Source organism: Cyprinus carpio, chromosome B20, assembly GCF_018340385.1.
Source record: "Cyprinus carpio isolate SPL01 chromosome B20, ASM1834038v1, whole genome shotgun sequence".
Classification (NCBI taxonomy): Eukaryota; Metazoa; Chordata; class Actinopteri; order Cypriniformes; family Cyprinidae; genus Cyprinus; species Cyprinus carpio.
In genome coordinates, this window is record NC_056616.1 from 17,728,631 (window position 1) to 17,748,713 (window position 20,083).

At 37.2% G+C, this 20,083-nt stretch overlaps 1 protein-coding gene, 4 non-coding genes and 1 pseudogene across 5 annotated transcripts; all 6 read right to left on the reverse strand.

The window, feature by feature from the left end:
- Positions 1–4,941: 4,941 nt before the first annotated feature.
- On the reverse strand, positions 4,942–8,792 carry LOC122141085 (annotated as a pseudogene).
- A 2,346-nt stretch (positions 8,793–11,138) lies between these two features.
- Positions 11,139–16,933, reverse strand: LOC109107614 (40S ribosomal protein S7). The gene is made up of 7 exons (XM_042746277.1): positions 16,862–16,933; positions 15,877–15,960; positions 15,720–15,791; positions 15,156–15,299; positions 12,910–12,974; positions 12,316–12,466; positions 11,139–11,250 (listed from the first exon to the last, which is right to left on the reverse strand). The coding sequence occupies exons 2-7, from the start codon at positions 15,949–15,951 to the stop codon at positions 11,173–11,175; spliced, it is 585 nt and encodes a 194-aa protein (XP_042602211.1). The 5' UTR covers positions 15,952–15,960; positions 16,862–16,933; the 3' UTR covers positions 11,139–11,172.
- Positions 12,045–12,265, reverse strand: LOC122133874. Its single transcript, XR_006157605.1, has one exon. It is a non-coding gene; the product is annotated as a small nucleolar RNA SNORA73 family (small nucleolar RNA).
- Positions 12,559–12,779, reverse strand: LOC122141178. The gene has a single exon (XR_006157604.1). It is a non-coding gene; the product is annotated as a small nucleolar RNA SNORA73 family (small nucleolar RNA).
- On the reverse strand, positions 13,069–13,289 carry LOC122141177. Its single transcript, XR_006157603.1, has one exon. It is a non-coding gene; the product is annotated as a small nucleolar RNA SNORA73 family (small nucleolar RNA).
- On the reverse strand, positions 15,395–15,615 carry LOC122141176. Its single transcript, XR_006157602.1, has one exon. It is a non-coding gene; the product is annotated as a small nucleolar RNA SNORA73 family (small nucleolar RNA).
- Positions 16,934–20,083: the final 3,150 nt, after the last annotated feature.

Below are 20,083 nucleotides of genomic sequence, written 5' to 3' on the forward strand. Positions count from 1 at the left end.
TGATAAGCTAAGCCGTTCCCCAGCGACTCGCCATGGCATTGAATGAGTCTGGTTTCAATACATCCCCTGCCCAGCCAATCAATCACTGGCAAGCACAGCAAACTAATCATTTATTGATGGCACAGCACAGCCATGAATTTCTAATAGCATTCGTCTTATTTAACAATCCAGATCAAACAGAGAAAATCCAAACATGCTGGAAGGGAAGGGTTAGAAAAAAAGAGGTAATTCCTGAGCATATCCTTCTTTTTGGCAGCCAACTGACAGATATTGATGGAGAGGGCTGCCGAATAAGAGAGGAGGGCAAGGTGGAGGCAAAAAAGGGAGTTTGTGTGTGTGTGTATTTCTGTGTATGTATTAGGGAGCTGGTGCGCGTATTACAAATCTGAATTTCATGGAGCGTTTCATATCAGATCAGGGCATCTAGGTGAAATGTTTCTCTCCCTCTGGGTGATGAGAAGTAGAGTTACTTTTTTTTTTTTTACCACTTCATCAATGTGCACTGACTATGTGCGCTAACAGAGCTTCAGGGTTTGGGGTAAAACAATCCCATTGCTGCATGAGATCAAAGAGCACTGAAGAAATTGGTGTTTGTTAAAGAAACAATTAATTCAAAAATAAAAAAAATTACCATCATTTATAACCCCTGTCAATCCAGATCCACATGCTTTACAATAATACTTTTTTTAATGCAGTTCTACATTTACAGCCTGTTGTGGCCACTGGATTACACAGAGACACAAACAGTGACAGACAGAAGAGAGGTCATGCTAAGACAGCAGATGCACACAAGTCTCACATTACCTGTGGGGTCAGAAGAGGTTTGTTGGGCCTCTGTCGCCCCCTGCTGGTGAGCGCTAGATGAACGGACCATCTGAGTACAGTATGTGGTGACAGTCCAGCAGTTCTGTTGATGGGTGATCAATTAATATTATGCATAGCACACCATGTGGATTATTTAGTCTTAAAATGCTTTTCCAATTTACATATAAGCCATGTAACATGATTTTGAAATATTTTTAAAACAAAAATATCCAAATATTCAAAATATATATTCAGACACACATTACTTCTCTTAAATGTCACATTTTCTCTCAAACAGATTCAATACAATATGAAAAAAAAAATTATGTGTCTTTAACATCTGCATTGTTTCTCTCAGACAGCAATGGGATTAAACTATAAGCAAATGGAGACTTTTGTCTTCATCTTCTTAGACTGAGAAAAAAAATAAAAAATACTCTCATACTCCATTTATAGTTCCACAAAGAACCATTCAGCCAAATGTTCTTTAAAGAATCATCTCTTTCTTATCTTTTTTATAATTTGAAGAACCTTCTTTTGCCACAAAGAACCTTTTGTGAAACAGAAGGTTCTTCAGATGTTAAAGGTTCTTTATGGAACCATTTAGACAAAAAAAGTTCTTCCATGGCATTGTGAAGCACCTTTATTTAAGAGTGAATTCATGTCTCAGCTAAAATCTTAGCGATTTCTCACCGACCGTAAGTAGTTATTTCAATATAACTGAGAAACTAATGTTTCCTAAGTTGATTTTTTTTTAGTTGTTTGTAGTTTTTAGTAATAATTTTAAAGATTTTATTTTTCTAATTTCCATTTTCAGTTTGTTAATAATTCAGTAATTTTGTTGTTTTGTCATTTTTAGCAGTTTTATTTTTCAAAATGTCTATATAGTATAGACATGTACACACACACAGAAATGTGTAACATTATATTACATTATATTTTCAGTTTTAGTTACTTCAAGTTATACCATATTAAAATGAGAAATGTCTGCTTGGCAACATTTTATTTCAAGTAACAAATATGGTTGGCTTTATGATTTTAATTTTAGTTAATTACAATACCCCTGAGAAAGTCTGTAGCTTAAAGTCTTTAGTTTCAATATACTTCTCATCAAATTCTTCCAAGACTAAATTATCTTAGATATGATATCTAGATTAGCCAACAAATGTCTCATTTGAGTCTCATTACTTTTCTCTTAAGGCATTTTCGTTACATTTCATGTTACTTAAATGAAACATATTTGGTATGAAACCTGTTTTAAATGAACTGACAAATACATGATACAACATATGTGCACAAACAAACCTTTTTCAACAAAATAGTTGGCGTGGAAAACCAAGCTGTAATATTTCATGATAATAAAGACACGCAAGATATTTCACATTGACCTTTTCTCAAAGCAAAGTGCTGAGTGTGCAGTTCACCCCCCTCTGTCATTTAAGCCCAGTCCAACAAACACTTATCTTCCTCCACAGCAAAGAGCCCTGAGTGTGTGAGAGTGAGTGAGTGTTCATGTGTCTGCATGAGTGAGCATAATATACTGTAATTAATCACAATGCAGCCTGTTTGACTCCAGAGAAATGAGAGATGTCTGGTGCTGTCTTGCGTCTCCACATGTCAGGCTGTTCAAGGACATCTAGAACTATGGGCACAATATGCATATTCATTTTTGCAGTTTTAAATACTGCTTATTTTGTTTTGGATATGTCATTCGATGCTGAAATATTAGTTAATGTGATTTTTATAGTTTGTAAAAATAGTGACATCTCTCACTGTGATTCAGATTCAGTTAGAATAAATGCCTCATTCGTGGAACACAAACAGAATTTGAACAACTCATAAACCCATTCTTAAGGTAATTTAATGCAACGGTTCGCGTTGAAATGGTTTCATGAACAATCTACATTGAGATTTCTTCTCCATGAATGAGGCCCATTGACTGTATTTTATATGGCTATGGCTTCATAACTGCACAGAAGGCCTGACCTGATAGTACATGACTCCTGCAGAATCTTTCTCCACCATGCCGACACAATTTGTCCTGCTATGGTCCACTGCCTTAATCTGTGGAGAAACATGACAAAATGACTGGGAGGAAAAAAACAGCTCACTGGAAAATCACTGCATCTGCAGAAGCTATCTGTGCAATTGCACAGAGTAAATGCCAGCAAGTTTGAAACATGTCACTGAATGTCAAAATCCCACCTTTTTTCACAACTGTTCCGAGGGATAAGCACGTAGTGGAAGAAACGTCAAATGAATGTGTCAACTGCAACTTTTCATGTAAATAGAGATAAGCTCCAATTGGTTTCTTGACTCAGAGATATTTTTTAAAATCAAAGACCTGTTGATGCATGTTCCCGTATCAGAAAAATGTCATCAAAATATTTTAGAAAATACTGCCCATCAGAGAGGGACACACACAGCAGGCATGATATTTTTCATCTAACTATACACCATTGTTCCTTTTATAATACAACACTTTAGTTGAAAGTTTACAGCATTAAAGATTTTATATATATTTATATATATTATATATATCTGTATACAGTGCCTTGCGAAAGTATTCATACCCCTTCATTTTTTTCATGTTTTGTTATGTTGCTTGTCAAATTGCTTTAAATTACTTTTCCCCACATCATTATACACTCCATACAACATAAAGGCAAAGCAAAAAACAGGTTTTTAACATCTTTGCAAATTTATTAAAAATAAAAAAAACTTAAATGATTCCATTGCATAAGAATTCAAACCCTTATCTGGGACAGTTGAAATTTAGCTCAGGAGGATTCATATTGCTTGTAGATGTTACTACACTCCGAGCGAAGTTAACCTGTAGCAAATTCAATTGAATGGGCATGATTTGGAAAGGTACACATGCCTTAATAAAAAGCTGAAAATGCATATCAGACCAAAAACCAACCCTTGAGGTCAAAAGAGCTCAGAAACAGGTTTGCGTCAAGCCACACATCTGTAAAAGAGTTCAGAAAAAAATCTGCTTCATTGAAGGGTCACAGAATCACGTAGCCTATCCATAATAGAAGACATTTGAAACAACTAGAACTCTTCATAGAGCTGGCCTCCTGGCCAAACTGAGCAACTGATAGAGAAGGGCCTTGTCTAGACTGGTGACCAAGAAGCTGATGGTCACTCTAGTTGAGCTCTATGATCATATATGCAGATGGGAGAAACCATACAGAAGGACAAACATCACTGCAACACTCCACCGATCTGGGCTTTATGGCAGTATGGCCAGACTAAATCTTCTCCTTAGTCAAGAAACACAAAAACCCACTTGGAATTTGCACAAAAAAAGCACCTAAAGGACCCTTAGACTGTGAGAAACAAAATTATCTGGTTTGATGAATCTCAATTCAAGCATAATGTTTGAAGGAAACCAGTTCTGCTCATCACCTGCAGAGTACCATCCCAAAAGTAAAGTGTGCTGATAGCAGCCTCATGCTGTGGGGCTGTTTTTCAGCGGCAGGGACTGAGGGACTCATCAGAGTAGAAGAAAAGCTCAGTGCACCAAAATATTGAGATAGCTTTAATGAAAGCCTAGTCCAGAGCATTCAGAACCTCAGACTGGGTAGAAGGTTCACCTTCCAACAGGACAATGACCCTAAGCACACAGCAAGAGTGGCTTATAGACAACTCTGTGAATGTCCTTGAGTGGCCCAGCCAGAGCCTTGGACTGATCCCAATCAAATATTTCTGAAGAAACCTGAAAATGTGCATCTGCCACCATCCAACCTGACAGAGCTTGAGAGGTGAAGAGGTGAGGAGAAGAATGACAGATAATTGACAAATGCTGATGTGCAAAGCTTGTTGCATTATACCCAAAAGACTTGAGGCTGTTAAGGTGCTTCAGCTAAGTAATGAGTTAAGGGTTTGAACACTTATGCAATGTATTTATTTCAGTTTTTTATTTTTAATAAATTTAGTTGTGACAGTTCTGTTTTTGCTTTGTCATTATGGTGCATGGAGTGTAGACTGATGTGGAAAAAAGTAATTTAAAGCAGTTTAAAATAAGACTGCAACATAACAAAATGTGAAATAAATGTATATATAATAATACATATATAAAACAGCAATAATTATTATATTGTTACAATTATATTTTTCAGAGGAGATTTTTATATGATGCATGCAAGCAGAACTTTCCAAATGTATATGAAATGGTAGTTGTGAAAACAATTATCCTGTTATTTTCAGTGCCACTGTACAGTCTGTGGAATGCCTTTAATTATGTCCATCACGTTGAGACTGTCTTACTGTCTGCATCTGCTCACATTACTGTTTCAATTAAATTAAAATGAAAATTGATCTAGGCAAACATTCATATTAACACTGATAGACAGATACAATATGTATTATATGCATAATATGTATTTTCAAAACTTTTTTATATCTGAAATGTCAGACTTGGGAATATACAATGCAAACAAAATAAGTGAAGGTTCATTTTATTAGCTATTTTGAGAGTATTTTATTGGTGTTTTCTGAAACACTGGCCTTGACATTAATTTATTTTTATACTGTACCAAAGCTAAGGCTATAAGGTATTGTATTGTATATAGTATGTTCTCAGTCTTCAGTGTTGTTATTTACATTATTGTGTTAATATTTTAAATCACAACGGATTACCTTCAATCTTCTTTAACTGTGTGTTGAAAGTACATGATGGCATTACAGTTTGGAGATTTGCTGAGGGCGAGTCATGTTGTTCGACACCGGTCGACCCCAGAGTCTGAGTCTCCTGACCCCTCTGTCAGGAGCTATGACCAGACACACATGAGTCACAGGCCCACACTGCACCACAGACGCCCCAGAAAACAAATGTCTGTGGTGTGCCTTCAGCTAGATGAGGAAGACTGTGATCACATTTACTTAAAACAAAAAGGAATAAAGTTGAAAATGAAGTCAAATGAAATTATCGGATAAGCAAGTCATACTTTTTGAGGAGGAAGAAGAATTCTCCACTTGAGGGTTTTGTCAGAACGCCACTGGTTACGAATCAAGTTGTTCTCCTCATCTGGGGTCAAACAGCAGGTTTCAATCTTGCAGGAGTCTGGGAAATTTCCTAAAGAAAATGGTTGATTAAAAAGTCTCTTATGCTGAATAAATCTTGCTGACCCTAAACTTTTAAAAAGTATCATATGTCTCACAATGTGATTATATATCTCACGCTGTAATTTTGTATTTTGGTGACTTTATTTCTTATTTTAAACTTTATCTGAAAGCTAATTTTTTATTAGCTATTTTGAGGCGAAACCAGGCTTCCATACAGATACTGTTGTTTTAAATGTCAAACATTTAGACAAAAAATCCTACAAACTGGAAATTAATATTTAATATTTTTTGTACCTTTAAAATGGTTGGTTTCTACCTCAATTTTGCTTATGATGCCAGTCCTAGTCTGAGAATAGCCCACTCAAAACCTGGCACCTGTAATATGCCTTTCTCATCCACCTGAAAACCAATATATGGGATCAGTGTGGAATATAACTGATATTTGTGATGTTTCCTAAAGAATGCTTCTACCTTTAAAACTTTGGGCCGATCCAGGCGTCTGGCTGTCTCCCACCCATCACCCATGTTGTCAGCCCTCCCTAGACCTACAGAGAGACACACATTCAGACAATCAGAAAGTACTGATCTAGATCTCGAAATCTCTCATGTTATTCCATAATCTTCTCCAAACAGTCATTAAATAGACCATAACTTATTTGTTGGGAAGTGATGTGTAGTATTATCTCAGGAAGTTATTAAAAATGAATTAGGGGAAACAGTCCAGACAGAGTTGTTATGACATGCCTGATTGAAAAAGTCTGTAAAAGTGGTCTGCATTTTAGATGCTTCTCTTGGCACAACTGAACAAAAAAAGAGCCATAGTGCCTCTCTAAGATGTTTTTCAACTTGTCAGTCCAAAAAAATCTCTCACCAGTCATATTGCATGGGTGACCAAAGTGGGCATTGCTGTAGCCTACGCATACACCCCCACTGACCAGGGCAACATGATCACTAGGTCTAGACACAGTGGACCAGTCCTTCTTCCCAATGCCATAAACTTTCAGCCTCGCAATGCCACCATCTGCCAAACATCAATAAAACATTTAAAGCGTGTCATTTTTTTTGTTAAAACACTTATTTTAATATGCTGAGGCAAATCATCTTTAAAAAAAATGTATTTACTTTTTTGCTTCAAATCAAAGTTTGTAATTCACATCATAACTTACTGGTTTGATTCATGGCTTATAACACTGTAACAAAGACTTTATTTAATTTTTTTTTTGTTCCTATGTGAAAAATTCTTCCGGAACCAAGGGCACTGTAAGGGTGTGTTGCACTCTATAGTGTTGGTGTAGGCCAGGACTAACTGTCTGACCAACCAGTGGCAGGAAAGGTTTAGTGGCTAGTGGCACAGAAATCACACACTTCAGCTTTAAGTCAAAGCTACAATTGTTACAACAATTTATCAAAAGATTCTTGTAAGCAACTTAGGCAAGAAATCATCTGCTAAGAAAAATAAGTAAATAAATTACCACATAAAAAAGTGAACTACATATTGTACCAGTGTTTAGGTGGTATATAAATAAAATGTTAATATTTTATTATCATTTTACAACCCTTCATTTGTTTTCATTTTACAAAACAAATGGCTCTCTAAGATGCTGCTCCGCTGCAGCATCTCTCCCCGGGCCATTTTTTATTATTATTATGAATGATCACATTCTCTGTTTTGTCATTTTTTTTAATTGCACTGAATGATTCATGGTGTATTACCTGGATATATGTTAAGGCGGATATAGGTAACTCTGTGTGGGTAGGTGACATTCAGGTAGTTGTGGCATGATTTAGAGTACCCTGGCTTCAGCTTTGTCATCGGGACAAGCTCCTCCCAGTTGTCTGAGTTAAGCTGTTCAACATAAATTCAGAATGAGTTCCCTCAGAAACACAGGCTGAAGATTATACATATAAAAAATATCTAGTGCACCGGAGGATGGTTTATACCTGTGCTACAGCTTCAAACTGGCTTGGGGAAGCTGCCATGCCTGTACGATCTCCTTCAAGAGTGAATGATGGCATCTGATCTGATATAATGTGATATATATTAGATATAAAGAGGGTAACCTTATACTTTGGTTCTGAAAGGCTGCAGCCATAGATACCCACCAAGACACACAGCTTGAATGGAGGTGTATGGTGCATAGTGCCCCGTGAAGAAAGATGTGTCCACATCAAAGCCATGAATAATTCCTGGAACTCCTAACTGAATGATGCACCAGTCGTGACCTTTAACACAAGATGAGAGACACATGCATCTTTCATGAGATCACCGAAATCTGTTGTAAGTACAGACAGAGCACTCTTAGAGATTACAAAACATGCCCTGAAAGCCTGATCAGATGAGGAAGCGTCTCAGTATTGCAGTACATCTTTCTCTCATGCGTTCATTTCACAGATCTTCAGAGAGACTGGATGGATGAGAGAAGGAAGTAGCCTGCAGCTATTCTGCTCTAATTCATCCAGGCTCAATGGAACTAGAGCTCATTAGAGAGAAATGAGAAACACACAGAGCCCTATTTCCCAGTTTTACAATGAACTCGCTTTGATTTGAGCAGATGGACTAATACCTGGAATTCTTTTCCTCCCGTCTCCCAGCCATCCATCCATTTTCCCTATTCAGTAAACGCTGAGGCTATGAATTCTGGAGTGTCTCTTAAAAGTTTCAGATCATCATAATTAATACAAAATAATTCTAGAAAATGTTAAAAACATGAAGGACTTTACCTTTAAAAGATTTCTAGCGGGGGCAAACCACTCATCCGTGGCAAAAAAAAAAAAAAACACCTTTAATGACAATGTTAGTAGTTTGTTCATCAATTTCAGTGAGCAAACGCAATCTACGGATATCAGAATATATATAAAGTGATAAGATATTATTTCAAATGCTCCATTTTTCACCTTTCCTCCAGCTGTTTCGCTTGCGAGGTTGTTGAACTGTAGGAAGTGTGGTTGACTGCTGGTCTCCTTCTGCACTGGTCGATTTTCCATGTTTGTTGTGATTAGATTTTAGATGTTATTGCCACTTAAATTTAGCTTTCGTTTAAAATCACAATAATCCAGAGAATTGCTAACTCTCTGCGATATAATAGGTCGACTAACTATAATATTTAACTGGTACTCAAAAACAAACTCTTAAACAGATTGAAGTCCAGTCTTAATCAACAATTGTCATGTTGGATATTATGAAAGCATAGTGTAATCTCAAAACATAATCGTGAGACGTTTGCAGTAACAGTAAACGGAAGTGTAGCCTACTGTTTCTAATTTGAATTTGTGACAATAATCTGACTAATGCTCCATTACTACATAGACGTTATGTATTACTACCATGAACCTCACATTCTTGTCCCAACAACGTCAGTGAGTCTCTGGAAAAACAGCGCCCTCTGATGAACAATAACAGGCCTAGCAAAATATCAGATGCCATTGTGCAATATTCTCCGCCATGTAACACACACGCTTATTTTTACACGTGCATTTTAAACGTGCTCAATTATGCAGTATAATTATCGATTTTGTATCGAACAGATTCTGAAACATTTTAAACGGCGCACAAGGTGCTAAATCCGGGTCAGTATTCACAAAACATTTTATCTTTCCACTCTGAGTTCTCCTAAATAACAGTAAAGGTTTTTAGCAAAGAGTTTTCTCTTAAAGAACCTATTCAAACTTTTACTGAGAAAGTAAAGACAAACTTTTACTTAGAAATAGAAGTCTTAAAGAGGTCATATGATGCTGCTAAAAAGTGTATTCTGTGTATTTGGTGTAATGAAATGTGTGTAGAGCACAATATTATGTGTATTCAAATAGAGGCTTAAAAATAAAAAAAAAGTGTTAATCGCCACATTCAAATAAAGATTTTAAAATGCTGTATAAGTATCACTAATTAAACAAGTACATGTTCAGCTTATTGTCAGCCTTTTCAAAACAATTAGCGGAAATGCATATAAACAGCCTTTTAATTAACAGAGTAGAATAATCATGGCTGATAGTAATACAGGCAAATGTATATATATATATATATATATATATATATATAAAAACGACCTGTACACAAGCACATCTGTTACTTCTTACCCAACTGGTTAATAAAAACAAAATGAAGTATATAACCAAAGGAAAATTTGGAGTTGGGGTAACCTTCAAAACCAAAGGTGATACCTTTTTAAAAGGTCATTATCATCAAATGTTTACATTCAGAGGCAGTTTTAGCGCTAAAACATTTTATGAAATACTCAGAGCAAAAAAATTAGGAGTCCTAAATTTAGGATTAACATGTCCATTATTTTTAAGATTTTCTCCTAAATAGGTGAGTTTTTAGTTACTTTTGTTTTGTGAATACGGGCCCAGGACTACAACTACCACAAGTAGTAAACCAATCCACAACAGTTGTATACCTTGTACCAGTGATTCCTAATTCTGGTCCTGGAGAACCCCCAACACTGGATGTTTTTGGGGTCTCTCTCATGACACACATTTGAGTTTTTGGAGTCTTCACTGATAAGCTGGTGAGTTGAACCAGGTGTGTTTGAATAGGGTGACATCTAAAATGTGAAGTGTTGGGAGTCCTCCAGGACCAGGATTGGGAACCACAACAACACAGTGCTTTAAAATTCTCGTTTGAGTTAGTTGTGTTTCATGTAGTTAAAGAATGTCGTTTACAAAATCTATTGAACGGCACCCAATAAAATAAGCTAAAATTAGGCAGTTTTTATTGACCCGCTGCACTGTTAAGAGGAAAACACACTTGTTAATTTGCTGATTGAATGTTTTAACCTTTTTTTTTTTCAACGTTCATTTTAATTCTAAAGCCAATACAGGGCATTGACCAACATACTATCTGCATATGATTTCTGGCAATTAATATGGTCTTAATATAGCCACAATCTTGGCTGCCGGATAGCCTGGTTTATATCACATCTTAAACCATATCTTCTGGGAGTCATGATCAGAACAGAAATTAGTTTCAACACTATAAAAGATAGTTTACTCATCATTGTGGCCTCTATAACGACAGGGTCAAAACATGGACCACCATTCACAATGGATGTTCTCTAACCTGCATCCTTTTCACACTTAATCTGCTGCACAATAATGCAAAAACAAGAGTAAAGGATTGCTGTGACCTCATACCTTTTCAGAACATGTCTTTTTCTGCTGTAATACATTCATGAACTAGCACATTACTCAAATACATGACCAAATAAAAACTGAGAAGTCACTCAGTGACTTAGTAAAAGAATAAAAAAAACAGACTGGGAACATGACAGTAAACAAATTTATTTTGTCATCTGCGCTTTACAGTTGGAACTCTGGGAATTCAAATATCACATCCTTGCCTGTGAGCTTCTTGTAGACACCAGAGAAGGTCTCAACCTGAAACAAAACCCAAATTACCTTGGTTACTTAAATGTCCAGTTTTAAAAAAAAATCTGGTTAACGGGATACTCCACCCCAAAATAAATGTTGTCATTAATCACTTACCCCCACGCCATTCCAAAACCATAAAAGCTCCGTTTGTCTTCGGAACACAATTTAAGATATTTTGGATGAAAACCCCAAGGCTTGAGACTGTCCCATAGACAGCCAAGTAAATAGGAGTGCCAAGGTCCATAAAGGTATGGAAGTTGTTGTCAGAATACTCCATCTGCCATCAGACGTGCACTCTGGGTTATATGAAGCGACAGGAACACTTTTTGTAAGCGAAGAAAACAAAAAATAATGACTTAATTCTTAATTGGCAGGTGGAGTATTCTGACAACAACTTTCATACCTTTTATGGACCTTGACACTTATTTATTTGGCAGTCTATGGGACAGTCTCATGCCTCCAGGTTTTCATCCAAAATATTTTAAATTGTGTTCCGAAAACGAACGGAGCTTTTACGGGTTTGGAACGACATGAGGGTAAGTGATTAATGACAAAATTTTCATTTTGGGGTGGAGTCTCCCTTTAAAAACTTTAGGCAACTGAGACTAACTCCTAAATTTAAAAATCTCAAAACAAAACTAATGCATACTAATTCAGAAGTTTTCATAAGGAAAACATTGTTAAAATCATAAGGAATAAAACTGAGAATGTTTAGACTGCACAAATCAAATTAGGATTGCCTGATAATACAGGCAAAAAAAAAAAAAAATAAATAAATCCTGCCCCACTCTACCAATTAATAATGTGCACCGCATGGTTTACCTCCCCAGTAATGGCCCAAAGGGCTCTGGGAAGATGTAGGAATATACAGGACGCTGTCCACACCAGCCAGAGGCCAGGGACAAGCTTGCTATACAACGTCGTGGAATGGGACTGTACGTCATGGCACAGAAGTGCTGCGCTCCCTTACGCCACACGGACAGAGCCACATGAGAGCCATCTCACAGGATGTCCACGTTGGGTGATTATTATTAATTAAAAAAAAAAAAATTCTAAGAGGGTGGTACTCACTTTGTGTTCAACATTGTTTTGCTGTGCCTTGTCGAGATGGACCTTGATGAGCCTGCTGCTGTCCAGTTTCACGCGAATCCTTTTGCCAACAATCTCGCTGGGGAAGACCAGGTCCTCAAGGATAGCATCATGCACGTTAGTCAGAGTTCGGCTGAAAGGGAAAACAGATTAAGTGGATTAACTTTGCCACTAAACAGAAGTTCAAGTAACCCACAAATTAAGCATCTTAAATATAACAGTTTTGGCTGTGCACTGCATGGTTTACCTCCCCAGTAATGGCCCAAAGGGCTCTGGGAAGATGTAGGAATATACAGGACGCAGTCCACACCAGCCAGAGGCTGGGGACAAGCTTGCTATCCAACATCGTGGAACGGGACTGTACGTCATGGCACAGAAGTGCTGCGCTCCCTTACGCCACACGGACAGAGCCACATGAGAGCCATCTCACAGGATGTCCACGTTGGTTTTATATATGCTAACAAGCCAATCAGCACAACATTGCTACGGTAGGCACAATCACACTGAAAAAAGCAAGCATCTACTAACCCTGACTCCGCAAACACAGCTTCCAAAATGCAACAAGACGACATTTACCTCCTGGGGCGCTTCTGCTTGTTTTTTGTGCGGCTTTTCCTTGTGGGCTTAGGCAGGATTCTTCTCTGGAAGACAAGATCAAATCAAGATTAAAATAATTATTTTGGTGGTCAACATGCTAATTCTTCAGGAGAAATCACATCATTGTTGCTCTAAAAAGCATGTGCACTGCATGGTTTACCTCCCCAGTAATGGCCCAAAGGGCTCTGGGAAGATGTAGGAATATACAGGACGCTGTCCACACCAGCCAGAGGCCGGGGACAAGCTTGCTATCCAACGTCGTGGAACGGGACTGTACGTCATGGCACAGAAGTGCTGCGCTCCCTTACGCCACACGGACAGAGCCACATGAGAGCCATCTCACAGGATGTCCACGTTGGGAAAAATCAATCACACCAAGACTAAATCAAAGTTTAAGGACCTTATGAAATCACTTGGAGTTTTTCTGTACCAGTGCAAACATGATCCTAAAAATAGTATGTTAAACTGGACAAAGTTTTTTTTAAAAATAAGACCAATAGACAGTAAATGCTAGTTAGGTTGCAGATAAAGAGGGACATTTTAAAGGGGTCATATGATGCAATATAAAATTTTCCTTTCTCTTTGGAGTGTTACAAGCTGTTCGTGAATAGATAAGATCCCTAAAGTTGCAAAGACTAAGTCTCAAACAAAAAAAAGATTCTTGATAAAAATTAAGACTAGTCCACACCCTCCTAAAACACCTCGTTTAGACACGCCCCCACATATCTACATCACTGTGTGGTAAGATTTGCATAACACCGCCCAAATGTTCACACAAAGGCCGCGTAATTTTTATTCTCGCTGTAGTATTGTTGTTGCCACCGCCATGTTGTGGAGATGCCGTGAAAGCGAAACTACTTCGTTTGGCCTTCCAAAAGAGGACGATTTCCACTTCATCATGCCTAGAGCTGATCCGTGCTGGTCGCTGAGGAAATACATCAACTTCACACTGTGGATCACTGGATCAGCTTTCACTGTGGACGAAGCAGAGTCCAGCCCGGGGTCATCACATGTGGTTGCTCCTTTGTTGAATCTGCTAGCCACGCCATTCTCAAGTCCGCTGTGTGTTTCGTTGTGAAAGCGAAACTACTTTGTTTTGCCTTCCAAAAGAGGACAACTAGAAATCAGTGGTTAAGTTGTATTTACAACACTGTTCCAGACCAGTTCAACCTAAATATTCAGATGTCTGCAGCGTATTTTATGGAGGACTGTTTCTTGAACCAGTAGCCTACAATGCTTCTGTGCACAACGGCTGTTTCTACAAAGTGGGGCAGTTCCAACTTTGCAAGTACAGTCTGGCACTTCTGACTCACAGTCTGTATGTTTTTTGTATTAAAAAATTTGCCACTGACAATTCAAACGAGAGTTTTAAGCAGTGTAGAGTAACGCTTGTTTGTCGTTCCTCCAATCACAGATGCGGACATGGCTTTGTGTTTACACAACGCGTAAAAAGACAATATAAGTCATTATAATCAGTAATTATGTCCCCACTGGATGCAACAAATGCCTCGTTTGTAACAGGTTTTATTGGTGTTGTCTCGTCACGACAGGAGACAGCACCACAGTATGGTAAGGGGTGTAACATTTCCGTCACATGCTTGAGGTATTCAGCCAATCACAACGCACTGGATAGCTGGCCAATCAGCGTACACCTCACTTTTCAGAGCGATGAGCTTTGTAAAAATCGATGCATTTCAGAAAGGCGGGGCACAGAGGAGCAACAATAATGTACAGAATGTGGAAAATGTGTTTTTTGAACCTTAAACCACATAAACATTGCATAACACCCAATACACAGCAATGTTCTTCTTAGCAACGTCATATGACCCCTTTAAAACCTAAAAAAATTAAATGTAAAATTTGATTGGACAAATTATTTTAATCAAGCATGTCTGCAAAATGTGATTGGACCATTTACATTTTCAAATAGTCCAGTCAATTTTTGCAGGTGTGCACAATTAAGAAACTTAAATGTACTTTTTAGTGCTCTCTAGATTGTAAAACTGTCCTGTGAAATGTGTCATGAATACATAGTTCAAAAATTTTAATTGCCCAACCCAACGGTCTCCAGATTGAAAAAAGTCCATACCAGTGAAATATGATTGGGCTATTAAAAACTAGATTGTTCAAATGCACGCAATCTAATTTTTAAAATGATGAATACCTGCACTAAGCACATGACTCAATTCTATATTAAAAACAAGTTTAGAAAGGACAAGCCTTACCTGTGCGATGAACACCACATGCTTGCCGCTGAATTTCTTCTCCAGCTCGCGCACGAGCCTCACCTGGATCTTCTGGAAGGACTTCAGCTGGGGAACAGGCACAAAGATGATGATGGCTTTCCTGCTACCACCAACCTCGATTTCCTGAGAGAAAGAGAGGGAATCAATAGTATACAATTACAAGAGCATAAATATGAATGACTTAACTTAGCATTCTGCAAGGACCAGTACAGTTAAGGACATGTGCACTGCATGGTTTACCTCCCCAGTAATGGCCCTAAGGGCTCTGGGAAGATGTAGGAATATACAGGACGCAGTCCACACCAGCCAGAGGCCAGGGACAAGCTTGCTATCCAACGTCGTGGAACGGGACTGTACGTCATGGCACCAAAGTGCTGCGCTCCCTTACGCCACATGGACAGAGCCACATGAGAGCCATCTCACAGGATGTCCACGTTGGTTATCAATTATCAGTTCAAACAGCTACTTATTCTGAAGCAGCTATAGTTGAATTACTGATGTGATGGCAATCATTCAAAATGAATGAACCAGCAGAGCTTTTACCTTAGCAGCAGTGATGTGAAGCTCCCTCAGCTGAGCCTTCAAATCAGAGTTCATCTCCAGCTCAAGAAGAGCCTACATCAGACAGTCAACAGCTTATCATTAGGGGCCACAGATACACAATCACATTTAAAAAAAAATATATGATCATATACTATACCTGGGAAATGCCAGACTCAAACTCGTCTGGCTTTTCGCCATTTGGCTTAACTATTTTCGCGCTGGTACTGAACATGGCCTGTGTCTGAAACACAAACAGACTTATTAGAATAAAAAAAATTACACAACAGAAAACTGCTCACTCAAAATAAATGTCTAATTTATTAACTCCCATGTCGTTCCCAAACAAAAAGTACATCCTCATTATACACAAATGCTGGAAACTGACAGCATCATTCTTAATTTAATTTCAATTTATGGAGGAAAGAAGATGCAATGAAAGTGAATGTAGACTAAAAGCGTCAGCACTAACATCGTCTTTTGTGTTCTGCATAAGCAGCAAGATTTAGAACAACATGAGTATGAATAAATTAAAACAACATAACTTAACTGTGCTTCAAAGATGACATTCAACCTACTGGGTCTGCAGATAAGCAAGGTGACATACTAAACATTAGAAACCATAATACCGGTTTCAGAGATATTTAGTTACATACCTCGGGATTTAATGGAATTATGTATCTCCGACTTTATTATCTTCACTTCAGCTGTTCTCGGTAACTTAACTTAATTCAGCAACTACCGTTAAGAAGACGATTTAGGCTAACTCTGCTTAAGCATGTTCTTAGCATGTCGTTAGCATTGACTAGCTAGTATTAGAATGACTATATTTACATTACAAGCTTAATTCTACCTGAAGTGTAGGTCATCGAGATTTACTTTATTATTTCACTATATGTAAGCATTTTAGACCAGCTTCGAGCAGCACATGGGGCCCAGTAACACTGTAGGACAGACACGTCTGCTAGCACATCTTTAATGTACACATTTCTATTTCTAAAATAGCCATCCATTCTCAAATACACTCGCATCTAACGCATCCCTGTCTAAATATCACATAAAGATCTATCGTGGACACAAATCTAAAATTTTTTCAAACATTTTAATTCGATTTCTTTTTAGCTGGGCACATTCAATAGTCTCACCTCTTTCAACGACGGCCTGGGAAGAGGCCGTATTCTCGCGAGACACCAGTAAAAGCGCGGTGGTGCGTTGCATGATGGGAACTGTAATCACCATCCCGGGCACAGAGGGCGCCCCGAATAAAAGCATTATTTTATTTTATTTTGTATAAGTCACGTATACAGGATTATAAATTGTTTTTTGGCAGTCATTAAAATAGGTTTGTTTATCTTTTCCTGAAAATACTGACTTGCAAATTATGAAGTACTTTAAAAATCATGTATTGGGAAACATGAGTCAGGTTTATAACTGTAGAAAAAAACAAAAAAAACAAAAACAAAGGGTAAAACCCGGAGACAGTAGAGCATGATCTGTCAGAATGCACCAGATATATAAAATGAAAGGTTAAAACTAGAAAATCAAATCAAGTCAATAGGTATAAGTGGTTTGTCAATTCAGAATTTATTAAGAAAGTTATCATAAGTTTTCAAGATATTATCAGAATTTGTAAAGGTCACACATTTAATTAAAAGTTAAATATATATATATATATATATATATATTATATATATATATATATATATATATATATATATATATATATATATATATATACATAAAGATCCAAAGCTCTGAAAAAATTATCAAATGCAGTTAAGCAAGAAAGAATTAATACAATGGCGGAAAATCGCAATATAACAGAAAAAAGAAATATGATAGAGAATGATACTGATCTACCCTTTACTATGTTTGAATTAAAGAAAGCTATTTTAAATGCAAAGAAAACATCTCTGGGAAATATAATATCTGTTATACAATAGTATGCTTGATATAATTTTAAAACTTTTTAATGTAGTATGGGAAACAGGAAAAATCCCAAAAGTATGGAAGCAGTCTGTTATAGTACAGTCAGAGCCCGTCTACGGAGAGCCTTCCCACTCCCTATTAAGTCCTATTGTACCGAATTTTGGTTGCAGTTCCACCATAGTTCCACTGGGGGCGATCGCCATGAGTGCAGAAATGAATGGGAGTCTATGGGGCTAGACGGCTAAATTTGTCCCTTTCACCCGATTGCCGTTGAGAAATCTCATATCTGATTGTAGGTTTTGCAAGTTCAACATGGGTTATAGGTCGAAAGTTGAATGAACGAGTACTTATGCCCTTTCGATTTCTTACAGGTTGAGTTGTTGTTGCCATACCACGCTAGCATTCTGCTAATGAACGTATAACGTATGACGTCATTGACATTTTAAAAGACTTTTTAAAGCAAATAAAAGACTCTAAAAAAAATCTAACACCCAGCAGTGTGTAATTTCTTTGCATCTCCTTTCGAATACAACATTCAAATTACTAGACAAAAAATTATATCCTGAGAAAAGTGGATTTTGAGGGGTATACCGCCATTGACCTCCATTCATTCTGCACTCGTCATGTGAGCGCCCTCATATGGAATCAGAGTGGAACTGCAACCAGTTCAGAAGCCGGAAGTGTAGTGAGAGTGAAACTTTTCGCCATATTAGACATTCTCTGGTACAGTTTTAAAACCTGATCCCTCAAGCTATAGACCAATAGCATTAACCTCTCAGTTAGGGAAAACAATGGAAAGGACGGTAACAGGTCGACTAACATTCATGTTAAGGAAAACCTGCTTTCATCATATCAAAGTGGATTCCGAAAGGGAAGAAATACTATGGATGCTATATTATGTCTTGAATCAGAAATCGGGAAAGCTCAAACAAATAATGAGAGTGTAATAGCTTTGTTTTAGACAATGAAAAAGCATACAATATGCTATGGAAAGAAGAACTCCTTATTAAATTAAATAAATAAAATATAGGGGGTAGGATTTATAATTGGGTATTAGACTTTTTATTTGATAGGACAGTTGAAGTAAGGGTTGGAAAGGATTACTCAGGTATGCACTCTGTAGAAAATGGTACACCGCAAGGTGCAGTCCGCTATTATTTAATATGATGGCTAATTACATTTTTGAAGAAATTGATCACAATATAAGAAAATCATGCAGATGACGGGGCCCTATGGATAAGGGGAAGAAATGTGGAATATATGCAAAAGAAAATGCAGACAACAATTATTGCAGTGGAAAAGTGGTCACACAAGTGGGGTTTTGAAATATCAGTAACAAAATCACAGGTACTTTGTTTTTCTAAGAAGCATAAGAAGATTTCATTAAAGTTAAATGACCAAGAACTTGAACAAGTTAGGATAACTCGATTTCTTGGGGTTCTTTTAGATGAAAAGCTTACATGGAAAGAGCATATTGATAAAATTATATCAAAATGTACGAAAATTAATAATGTCTAGAGTTGTTTGTCTGGACTAGATTGGGGAGCGACTAGGTCTTCATTAAGAAATATAAACTGGGCTCTCATGTGATCAACATTTGACTATGGGTGAATACCTTATATTTCTGCTTCAGAAACAAACTTAAAGAAATTAGACATGGAGCAAGCTCAAACGCTAAGAATATGTAGTGGAGCATTTAAATCATCTCCAGTGGCGGCTTTACAGGTAGAAATTGGGGAGATGCCTCTAAGCATTAAAAGACTTAAACATATGCTTGCATTTTGGGTTAACATACAAGGCCATAGTGAGTTACACCATAAAAAGGCATTAATACAAGAGTGTTGGGAACATAATAAATCAAATTTTAGGAGTTTTGGATATAGGAAGTGCAAAAGCAAGGAAGGCATAAAATGTCCAACAGTTCCATACTCTGAAGTTCCCCCTTGGAGGTTTATAATGCCAGTAATTGTCTTGCAATTACAGGAAGAAATAAAAAGAAAATCCAAACGTATGCCTGTCTGGTGTACAGTAAAAAAAAAAAAAAAACTATATGGAGTTGCATTTCACCAATAAAATAATTTTATTTACAGATGGTTCATTGAACCCTGAAAATGGTCACACAGGTGCTGCAGTATACATCCTACAATGCAAGGAAAATATTAATAAGAGAACAACAGATGACCTATCAGTGTATACAGTAGAACTGGTAGCAATAATATTAGGTTTACAGTGGATAGAACGAAGAAATAAAAATAATATAGTAGAAGCATCTGCTCTCATGAGTACTGGATCTGGGAAATCATGTAGACATTACATTTTAAATTAAATGTACTATATAATCCTTAGATTATACGAATGTATCATTTATCTGGAGGGAGGAGATCGTCATTACACGTCTCAGAATAGGACATACAGGCTCAATAAGACTGCATTAAATA